Consider the following 12,150-nt stretch of genomic DNA (forward strand, 5'->3'; position numbering starts at 1 on the left):
GACTCACTGGTCTGTAATTTGCCGTCTCTGTCCTGCAGCCTTTTTTGTGAAGTGGAATAACGTTGGCTGTTTTCCAGTCCAAGGGAACTCTTCCGGTACGTAGGGAAAGATTGAAGAGTACGGCTAACGGTTCTGCCAGGACTTGGCTCAACTCTCTGAGGACCCTGGGGTGTATGTTGTCTGGTCCCATGGCTTTGTTTACTTGGAGTCTTGAAAGTTCGTAGTAGATGCTGCTGGGCGTAAACTCAAAATCTTGAAACAGGTCTTTCTGGTTGTCTCTTGTCCGTAACTGCGGACCGGCTCCCGGCGCTTCACAGGTGAAGACTGAGCAGAAGTATTCGTTTAGTAGTTCTGCCTTGGCAGAATCCGATTCTGCATAGTTTCCGTCTGATTTCCTAAGGCGTTCTATCCCATCTTTGTTTCTTTTCCTGTCACTAATATACCTGAAGAAGGATTTATCCCCTTTCTTAATGTTCTGTGCTAGATCTTCTGTTCGGAGTTTGGCCTCTCTGACTGCCTTTTTGACTGCTCTAGATCTGACCAGATAGTCTTCTTTCGCCCGCTTTCCAAAATGTTTGTAGGCAATAAATGCTTCTTTTTTCTCTTTGATGAGGTTTGAAATTTCTGAGCTGAACCACTGGGGTCTTTTGTTTCTCCTGCGCTTGCTAACTGTTTTTATGTAGCGGTTTGTAGCTTCGTGTAAGGTGACTTTCAGAGTTGACCACATAGTCTCCACATTGTCAGTTTCTGCTTGGTTATACAGCTCCCGATGGACATAATCTCCCATGAGGTCGAAGTCTGTGCCTCTAAAGTTGAGGACCCTCGTCGCTGTGTTTGATCTAGAGAATCCTTTCTTGAGGTTGAGCCATACCATGTTATGGTCGCTGGAGGCCAGCTTATCTCCTACTGAAACCTCCGAAACGCTGTCTCCGTTGGTGAGTACCAGGTCCAGTATTGCGTGGTCCCTGGTGGGCTCCAATACCATTTGTTTGAGTCATGCACCCTTTATGGAGGTTAATATTCTTTTGCTGCCACAGGTAGTCGCGGAGAGTGTGTTCCAATCAGCATTGGGCATGTTGAAGTCACCTAGCAGAACTGTGTCCCCACGCAAAGTGATGTTCTCTATATCTTCGATCAGTTCTATATCTTTGTCTTCCTGTTGTCTTGGAGGTCTATATACCACACCAAGGTAGTATCTTTATGAGCCCTCTTCTTACTCTGGCGCAATCCATAGGTTTTACTATTTTCACATATGCCGACGATATTCAATTACTTCACCCCCTAAACACTACTACACTAGCTGAAATAGAAGAAATTAATAATAAACTCAACCTGATCAACTCTTGGCTTTGGAAAAATAAGCATTCTTTAAACATCTCCAAATCCAAGAGTGTATTTTTCTCTACTTCCCCAAAAAGCTCTCTGAACCATCCGATCAGCATAGATTCATGCACTATCCAACATGACAATAAAATCCTACTCCTAGGAGTTATTATTGAGGAAGATCTCAACTTTCACTACCAAATCAGCAGTTACAACTATTACAAAATACTGCAGTCAAGCTTATTTACAAAGCTAAAAAATTTGACCACATGACTCCCCTTCGCAAAGCTCACTGGTTACCCATTCCTCACCGCATCACTTATAAAATACTTCTGTTACATTTAAAACCAAGTGGACCAATTCACCAGCATTCATCGATAAATTACTTATTCTATATACCCCTTTCCGGAATCTGCGTTCCACTACCCAAAACCTATTCTCTGTTCTTCCCATTCGTGAACTATTTCTTGATTCTACCTGTAAAACCATTTTTTCAGTCAATGCTCCTACGTTATGGGACAACCTACCGTCAGATCTCAGACAAGAAACATCCCTTGAAAAATTCAAATGTAATGTAAAAACATTCCTCTTCAAAGATGCTTTCTCAATTTAACTCGTCTCCGCGAGCCCAAACAGCTTCCTTGCAATTGACAGTACCGAATCAAAAACACTTCTTTTGAAGTGACCCCTAACCTAAAGTATTAATGCTCTCCTGTTTCTTCCCTCCCTTTTTTGCATTTTATTTAAACTCTTCCCATCTCCCATTTTCCCTTTTTATTCCAGTATGTCTATTTGTCTTGTCATCCCCCCACACACACTTTTTTTTTAATTTTAAAGTTTTTATTTTAACAATACTCTGATAATTGTAAACCATTTAGGTATGTTTTTGATAAACGGTATATCAAAGATTAAATAAACTTGGAAACTTGGTAGTACAGAAGCTGTATTTCTAAGTTCTTTAATGTCCTCTTTAATCTGGTCAACTTGTTCAATATGATCATGTTTGAACAATTCCAAAGATTGTGATATTAGATCAACCCTGCTTACCAAGATAGCTGTTTATTGGGTTGATTTCACCACAGTATTATTCAACTGCTGAAGCACCCTCCAAATGGATTCTAGAGTTACCTCCGTGGGCCAATCCTCGACTGCCTCCAGTCTGTGTCCCATCTCAGCAGACCACGCAGCAGGTTTGACTCTGTCGCGTGAGGGCTCAATTGCAGTGCCTTCCGCATCAAATGAGGCACACAGAAGACCTCTATTCTCTGTTGGACAGGGAGAGGATTGAATCGCCGGAGGAGATAGTGATGTTTCAGGCCCCAAGGTCAAGGAGGGCTTCATGCTCAAAAATCATGTTGCATAACGTTCGAGGGTCTGCTGAACTGGTGAAGATGTCAAGGAAGGGGTTAGCGATGGCATCGCCTTCACAGTGCCTTTCCATTTAGTATGAGACATTATTTCACGAGGAAAGAACTAAATTCCCTAAACAAATCTTCAGCAACGTTTTCATCTCGAAACACAAGTAGCACGTCAGTCCGCCATCTTAAATCTCCCGCCAGCATGTCAGTACTATCTTTATGTGGTTTCTCTTATGCAGTTAAGTGCTGAATATTGCACTAAACTGTATAAACCTGGATATTCAGGGCTAATGCCTGGACTTGACCCTACATTGAACATCTAGGAATAATGCCACCAGTGGCTAAAAAATGTTCACCGCTGCTGGTTAATAATGGACCCTGACATTTCTTTCTGCAAATGCTAATGCATAATTACTATTTATTGTCAGATTTTTTTTATGGAATCAAAATAAGAAAGTAGTGAATATGGCAGGTGCAACAGTTTGTGCACCCTTTCAATCAGTACTTTAATGCTTCTTTTGGCAGAAGTAACAGCGTTCAAACATTTCCTGTAGCCTGCAAGAGTCTTCATGCTTTTGGAATAGTTTTCCCACTCTTATCTGCAGAATTCAGTGGTGCAGCGAAGGGGAGGCTCACCCACGTCAGACTCATGCCCCCTCCAGAATTCCAGCACCCCCTTTTACCTTGCTGGTTGGAATACCGAGTCCCACCAGCCAAATAAGTACAGTACTCCTACTCCCCATTGATTCCTAACTGCTCTGAGCATGCCAGAACTTCTCGCACATGCTCAGAGCATGAGAATTCCCTGCATGCTCAGAGCAGAAAGGAAACAGCAGAGAGCAGCAGCACTGAAGTAATTTGGCTGGGGGGACTTGCCATCCCCGCCAGTAAAGGTACCATTAGACGAATATGCTGCTCCCCTAGTCCACCTTTGGAAACCATCCACCCCCCCCCCTAAATTTAAGAGTTGGCTTTGCTACTGGCAAAACTCTTCTAGCTTTGAAATATTTTTAGGTATTCTTGTATGCACTACATGTCTGAGATCTTCCAACAGATTTTCAATAACATTCAAGTCTAGGGATAATTCCAAAACTCATCTTTTTTTCTTAAGTATTTCATGGTTGATTTTGAGGTAGGTTTCGGATCACTGTCTTGCTGAAATAGCCAACCTCTTTTCATCTTCAATTTCTTCACTGACTATGGAACATTAACTCCTAGGATATATTGGTATTTAACTGAATCCACTCTACCTTCCCCCTTCAAAAGATTTCCTGTGCCATTGGCTATCATGCAAGTCCAAAGCATAATAAATTCACCCAGTGTTTAATGACTGGAAAGGTGTTCTTTGCATCAAATGCTTCATTTTTTTCTCCAAATGTACCTTGTAGCTGAACAGGTCAGCTTTTACTTACTCAATACAAAGAGCTTTGTTCTAATAAGTTTCAGCATGTTTAAGGTTTCTCTTTGCATTAGATGATGAATTTTGTGATGAGCTCATAGAAAAGGTTTCCTGCAGACAACTCTCCCATGTAAGCATGGGTAAACAAGCACACGCTTTAAGCAGCAGTTGCTAATTAAGCTGCTAGCTTTCGCTCTAGGTGTGCAAAAAGTACATGGAAAATGACACATGACGCAAATTTTATTAAAATAATTATTCTGTTTTATTAATTGTCATAATGGACCTCAAAAGGTTAGTTTTTGCATCACCGGGAGGTCTTTACAGACGCCAAACGCTGGCTTTCTGATAAAGATCTCAGTCTGAGAATTCATTGCTCCCCAATATGTATCTTTTGTCCTGCATGACATCATTACTTGTCAACCAATCCATTAATAGAGGCTGTCCTTAAATTTGGACAAAGAACTTCCTTTTAACATGGAATAAAAGTTCCAGAAATCATATTTTTGTTTACATTCATTTCTGAATATACATAACCATTTTATAACATAGCCAAAACTTTAAATCTAAACCTACTTATCTGTTCCAGGAGAGCCTACACTACATTTCAAAAGCGCTGAAAAATTCTTGTCTCTATCAGCACAGAAAAAAAGGAGGAGGGATATTCCCCTCCTGCCCTGTTCTTTACAAAAACTGACAGTTTCAAATTTCACTGATACACTCCCTATGCTGGTGGGCCTCTAGAGGGTTTCCATGGTAACAGTATTCCTAGCTTTAACCTAACATTTCCAGATGTTGCCTCAGGACTTCTCCTTAGAGTTTCTTTATATATATAAAATATTAGAAATTAAGTATACACCATTCTTTCACATATCTTTCATCCATCCATCATTCGTTCGGGGCCCCTTTCATCTACAACATGATATATTTCATTCATACTTAATACATATTATATCTCAGTTTGGAATATGGAGTCTAATATGCTCTTCCTAACCAGCCTAAGCACATCTGTTGTCAATTAAAACCACGAGAGACTCAAGGCAGGAAAAAACCTGAACAAAAAGAACAAAGACAGACAGAGAGAGAGAGAAATATGGAGGTGGTTTCATACCTCCATGTATTATATATATCCTGATTTTCTCTGTGCTCTGGCTTAATAGCAAAGTAAATAAGGAGAATATTATTATGCTTTTCCTTAATATTAATCTGTAGTGTGTTTTTCTGGCCTTGGCTACATCCATATTCTGATTTTTATTCACAAACTTTTCATACGCTTCTATTGGGCGTGGCCTTAACTAACACATATGCTTGTATCTAACTAGAGTTACCCAGAACCATACGAAAAGCAGGCGCTTTTGTAGATAAACTCCACAAAATACTCCACAAACACATCTTATTCATTATCCATTCCATAGCGCTCCCTAGAGTCCACGAGTGCCACTACTGCTCACATGCAGATCACTGTATAAATAATATTATACTGTAGGCAACTATTCCAGTGTTGGGTAACTTTTCAGAAGGTCGTTTGAAGTAATCTGTGGGGTTTGTTTGGCAGATTGGACCAGTTTTCAAGAGCAGTTATATCAAAGAATTTTCTTGGTCTTTCAGATTTTGCTTTGACTCCTACAGTTCTGTGTAATCTCTATTTCTAATAATGTTTCAAACAGTTTAAACTGCTATCTGAAAACATTTGGAGATTTTATTATTGCCTTTCCCTGCTCTGGGAATTGCCTACATTTTCAAATTACTGCTTAGATAAGCCCATGATTAGAACATAAAAATATAAGAATTGCCATATTAATCGGACCAAAGGTCCATCCAGCCTAGTATCCTGCTTTCAACAGGTCACAAGTACCTAGCAAAATCCCACAGAGTAGCAGGATTCCATGCTACTAACCCCAGTAGTGGCTTTCCCCGAATCTACCTTAATATTAATTTATGGACTTTTCTTCCAGGAATTTGCCTGTTTTAAACCCAGATACTCCGATACCACATCCTCTGGCAATGAGTTCCAAAACATAACAATTTGTGGAGTGGAAAAATATTTTCACCTATTTATTTTCACCTATTTATTTTCACCTATTTATTTTCACCTACTGTATTACCATGTAACTTCACGGATGTCCCTAGTCTTTGTACTCTTTGAAAGAGTAAATAATTAATTCATATTTACCCATTGTAGTCCACACAGGATTATATCCCCCCTCAGCCACCTATTCTCCATGCTAAAGAATCCTAATCTCTTAAGCCTTTCCTCATATGAGAGGAATTCCATCCCTTTAATCATTGTGATCACCCTTCTTTGCACTTTTTTCTAATTCCACTATAATTTTTTGAGATGTGGCTCCCAGCACACAGTACTCAAGGTGAGCTTGCACCATGAAGTGATACAGAGGCATTATACTAGGGTATTCTTTGTCTTATTTTCTATTTCTTTCCTAACAATTCCTAACATTCCGTTTGCTCTTTTGACAGCCGTCACACATTAATCATAAGATTTTAAAGAACTGTCTACGACATTTGGTTGAGGATGGGCTGGAGTGAGCTTTGATGGAGACTTCAGTAGATGGAACCTAAGCACAGTATTGGGCAGAGCTTTGGATTCTGGCCCAGCTAAGAAGAAGGAAAATTTAAATTAAATCAGTAATTTAAAGAGAGGGTAAGGTTGGGCAGACTGGATGGACCATTCGGGTCATCATCTACTATGTTACTATGACACGTATATCTTTTTTGTGGGTTGTGTCTCTTAATGTGGCATGTACCATTAAATACTCATAGCTATAATTTGGATTATTTTTCTCAGGGTGCATCACTTTGCACTTGTTCACATTAAGGACTAGATTCTATGAATAGTGCCTAAAAAATCAGCACCAAAAATAGTGTTTAGTGTTATTCTATAAATGGCGCTCAAAGATATTTATAAATATGTTACAAAGCACTGGTCCTAGTACAGATCCCTGGTGAACTCCACTATTCACCTTCCATTGACAAAATTGGCCATTTAACCCTACCTTTTGTTTTCTATCTTTTAACTAGTTACCAATTTGCAATTGCTGAAAATAATTACAAGCTGATAGATTAGAAGTGTCAGAGTATTTGTTAAAATGTGGAATCAACTGGAAGAGTCCCCAAAAGTGTTGCATCTGTCATATTCACTCTTTTATTATGTTTAACCTGAATAAATCAGCAAATAAATAGTAATTATGCATTAAAATATAGAGACCGATATGTTTAACTTTGTACCACATAGAAGTTGTGTTGGGGTACTTAAACTTTTGCACACAACACTAAGATGATCTTAGGAGGACACGATGATTCAGGCCTGGTTCTAGCACACTGTATGCAGGAGATGTAGTCTGCTTTTTTGTTTCTTTATTTGGGGGTCCTTTTATTAAGGTGCGCTAACCGATTTAGCGTGTGCTGAAGATTAGCATGTGCTAAATGCTAAGGTGCCCGTAGAATATAATGGATGCCTTAGCATTCAGTGCACGCTAATCTTTAGCGCATGCTAAATCGGTTAGCGTGCCTTAATAAAAGGACCCCCCCTTCTTTGTTATTTTTTGATGGAAAAATCAGAACTACTCCTCTCTGCATGCAATACAGTAAAACCAAGACTGATTTAGACTGTCTTTTTGACATGAAGCTATATGGTTGATGTCTGTACAAAAAGAAACAGAAAATTTTTTTCTGGATTTAACTCACCCATCACAAGAAGTTCTACTCGATCTTCGTTTTTCCCCTCCAAGTCATCAGAAGTTACAACAAGGCAGTAATAGAGTCCACTGTCTCCCCACTGTAGTTTCCCAAACTGAAGGTCAGCGTCTAAAAGAAACACAGGGGTACAAACATTACTCTTATGCCGATCTTGGGGTTACCAGATGTCAGGGAAAACCCAGACATGTCCTCTTTTAAGAGGACTGTCCGGTTGTCCAGATGGTTTTTCTCAAATGGAGTCTGTCCGGGTTTAGCTGGCTCTCCTGACTCCTCCACCTACCTCCTCCCCATCTGCTGTAATTCAATCTTTAGGCAGCCAGTAGCAGTAACGGGGTGAGCCTGCTGTCACCGGCCTGCCCTGGAAGCTGCCTCTCTGCATGTCCCGCCTACATGGGAAAAGGAAGTCACTGCAGAAAGGCGGCTTCTGGGGCAGACCAGCAGATGCAGGCTCATCTTGTTGCTGCTACTGATTGCCCAAAACTGAATTATAGCAGCCAGGGAGGAGGTAGATGGGGTATTCGGAAGCTAAAGAGGACAGAGGAGGGTCGGAGGGCTGAAGAATCAACATCGGGAAAGGAGGGGGCTGGAGAAAAGAACACGGAGTATGGCTGTGTTAGATGGGAGGGGAGACAGAAACAGCAGGAGACGAGGTTGGGGAGAGAGTAAGAAGCACCCATGGGAAAGGAGGGTTGGAAGGAGGGACAGAGAGAGAGAGAGAGAGAGAGAGATGCACTAAAAGGGTACAGAAGTTGGTAAGAGGGCCAAGGAAATGGGTGAATAGGGCTGTGGATGGAGTGTAGGTGGGGCTGTGGGTGGAGTATGGGCCGGGTCATGTGTCTTCTTTTTTTTTTTTTTGTCTTAACAAATATGGTAACCCTAGCTGATCTGAGACCTTTGTAGGAACTTTGCCACTTTGGTGTTTCAAACCTGGGTGTGGTTGTTAAAGGTTTAGGTGTTATTAAAAAAAGCAAGTGGCCAAACAAGCTAGATTAATGAAACTCAGAAATGCACCTTTTGGGGTAAATTCCCCAAAGAGGAAAGGGTATGGGATTCGATATACTACCTTTCTGTAGTTATATCAAGAGGTTTACATTATATACAGGTACTTATTTTATACCTAGGGCAATGGAGGGTTAAGTGACTTGCCCACAGTCACAAGGAGCTGCAGTTTGAACTGGACCCAGTTCCCCTGGTTCTTGGGCCACTACACTAAACATTATTTATTTCTTTAATTTGTTTTCTATCCTGTTCTCCCCAAAGAGCTCAGAATAGGTTAAACATACATAGATAGACATTTTCGATAGGACCTATAAGTCTGAGGTTGAATGTTTTGGTCAGGACGTCCATAAACTCAGGAGAAAAAATGTCCGTTTTCAAAGCTGTCAGATGTCTATCTCTTATTTTTGAAAATGACCTAGGTAAAAGTTTTGGTCATTAGGACGTCTATCTTTTTTGGTCATTTTCAAAAATAAAAACATCCACATGAAAAACAAATAAAAGCAGGTTTTGTAAACGTACCCAACTACCTTGTCCGATCGCAGCAGAGAAATCCCCAACAGCTGAGCTGGTTTCGGGGATTCCTGCTGGCTCAGCTGATGGGGATTTCCCCTGCTAGGATCAGCTGGAGCCTACACCCCACCCACTAACCCCCCATCCACCCATATCCACCAACACCCCCGATATCATCAACACCCCCCACATTACCTGACACCACCCGACATGAGGCAACACTTCCCCACATCACCCAACATCTGACATGAGGCAATAGTCCCCATTTACCTGACACCCCCGTACCATCCGACGCAAAATTGGCAGGAAGCCCACTCCCTCCTGCCTACAGGGCTGTGTGTAGAGAATGATGGGCCTTTCCCCTCCCAATGCATCTTGGGATGCAGTGGAAGGGGCCAAAGGCTCTGATTGGTTCAAAATTGTGATTTTGAGACAATCAGGGCCTTAGTGTGAGCAGTACCTTCCACTTGCTGCTCACATTGGCCTTGGTTCGCTTCTGATGTCAGAAGGCAGCCAAGACCAGCGTGAGCAGCAGGTGGAAGATGCTGCTCGCATTGGCGAACATTTGAAGAGGTATGTGGGGGACGCTCAAGCAGTGTGGAAAAGTGGGGGATGTTCAAGCGGCAAGAAAGAGTGCGGGGCATATGGCATTGTGCCACTGCCCCAGGTGCCAACCTCCCTTGCTATGTCACTGCCTGGAATAATTGTGAACGTCTGAGGTTCTGTATGATCTGAGTTAGTATTTGCAACTTTGATCAAGGTCAGGCAGCCACCATTGTGAAGCCAAAGACTTATTCTCTTGTTTTCCTCTAAGAATGTTTTACAGCTTGTCATTATATACATTACAAAATGCAGATGGGTACCATGGACTATGGTGACCTCTCGTTCCTTGTAGAAGTCCCCCAGCGTAATGACAGATCCTTGTTTGGAGGCCACAACACGGACTGTACGACTCCCATCCATGCAGTCCAGGTAGGGATCCCAGGTGTGGCTCTTTTTGCTCACTGCTGAGGACCCAGGGGTAATCAGCCCCAAAGCTTCTTCCATGCGGTCCAAGCAGTAGGATTTGTATCTCCATTGCACCACAACTGGCTGTGTGGACGAAGTGGAGAAATTGCATCTCAGCAGGGCAGGTTGGAACAGCATGGCCACTTTCTTTTTCTCTGGCATCGTCACGTGCACTCCTTCTGCAATGGCTGTGGAAAAAAAAAATATATATATATATATATATATAGTCCCATCATTTGTAAAAAAAGCAAAACACACCAGAGTTTACAGGGGGAAGGGGGCTCTAATCTGTGAATACCTCTAAGCCAAGGGTTCTCAAAGCAGTCCTCAGAACGCAACTAGCCAATCATGTTTTCAGGATATCCACAATGAATATGCATAGGATAAATTTTCACACACTATCTATGTAAATCTATCTTACGCATATTCATTGTGGATATCCTGAAAATCTAACTGGCTAGGTGTGTTCCATGTGATCCCATGCTCTAAGCCTTTGAGTCTGTACAAAGGCGCTACCATGAGGTAACAAAGAGAGATTTTTGGTGGTATAGAAATTTTTTTTAATAAATAACATACTTTGTACACTATTCTGCTAACTGTACAGTACATGCTATTCTCATCTTATTCTCTTTTTTCTACTTTTTTATTCCTAGGTCTTTTTTTTTTTTTTTTTTACTCCTGCCTTTCTTTCATTACTCAGTCACAGCAGAGATGGTTCTCTGGCACACAGTTGCACACCAATGTTCTTTCTAAGGGTTGGCTGAATGCATGCAAAATTTTTCTCATGCGAGTGACAAGTTCTAAAAAAAAAATATTTGTGTGAGCAGAAAGTAAAAAAAACCCAACCCATTAATTTTCCAGATTTGCAAGTAGTTTTGTGAGCAATCAAGTAAAATCTGTGAGCGATGCTCCTAGAATGAGCAATTGCTCACATGCTCAGCTTAAACGAGGGAACAGAGTTGCACATCATGATGTCACTGAGAATCCAATATGTAAGCAAGTCCAGCTTATGCCTGCAGGTGTCGCTGTTGTGTGATTCCATTGCTATAGGAGCTTACAATTATAATTTCTGTCCAGAAATCAACCTACTGATTCTCATGCCAATGTGCCTAGCTGTTTCTTTTTAATATGTACAGAATCAAACAAAGGCCTTTTTTCTGGCTGACAGTTTTCCCTAGCTCAATTGAAACCAGACTCTACTGTATTACAACACCATGAGCTTTCATTCACAACCACCTGGGGGTTTTCTCCATTTTTATGAACACTCACCCCTCCCCTCATCTCGCTCACCATCACAGTGACAACCCTAGGCCAGAGACTGTACTTCCCTTTGAAACATGGTACCCTTGCCCCACTGCATGATATCCAAGACTCAACCTTCCTTCCCCAGGAGCCAGGCCTGGGAATTGAGCTCATCTATCCCATATAGGGCATGAAGTTCTTAATTATTCTGAGTGATTCATAAATTCCTGCTGAGTGAGGGCCACAGTCTTTGCTGTCATCAAATAAGTCTCATTTTATATCATAGTTTCCTTTGAATTTTATGGACAATGAGTCCCACACCTGTGATAGACAGAACAAAAGCTGTGAAAAAATCAGGAAACAAACACCCATCTTGCTATGAAAACCTCTCTTCATCTCTGTGCAGTTGAATATTTGACAGTTTATTCCAGCACCAAACAAATGAATTGATGGTTATAATATGCATTGTTGTCATGGGTGTATGAGTCTGTGACAGTAGCCTGCAGCTAAAATGAACAGACACACATCAAGAGGTTAGGTTATATATTGGAAACACAGGGGAAATGCTGCGGCTAGACTGATAACTGGAACATCAAGATA

The 12,150-nt window shown here is 41.3% G+C and overlaps 1 protein-coding gene across 3 annotated transcripts in view; it reads right to left on the reverse strand.

Moving 5' to 3' along the window:
- Positions 1-12,150, reverse strand: part of ILDR2 (immunoglobulin like domain containing receptor 2) — a 301,315-nt gene that overhangs the window by 138,761 nt on the left and 150,404 nt on the right. For all 3 annotated transcript variants that reach the window (XM_033943344.1, XM_033943343.1, XM_033943342.1), the window contains exons 2-3: positions 10,164-10,496; positions 7,780-7,899 (exon numbers count right to left, since the gene is read on the reverse strand). In XM_033943344.1, coding sequence (XP_033799235.1) covers positions 7,780-7,899; positions 10,164-10,470 — 427 coding nt within the window. In that variant the 5' untranslated portion in view covers positions 10,471-10,496. The remainder of the gene's footprint in view (positions 1-7,779; positions 7,900-10,163; positions 10,497-12,150) is intronic.

Source organism: Geotrypetes seraphini, chromosome 4 (assembly GCF_902459505.1).
Source record: "Geotrypetes seraphini chromosome 4, aGeoSer1.1, whole genome shotgun sequence".
NCBI classification, from domain to species: Eukaryota; Metazoa; Chordata; class Amphibia; order Gymnophiona; family Dermophiidae; genus Geotrypetes; species Geotrypetes seraphini.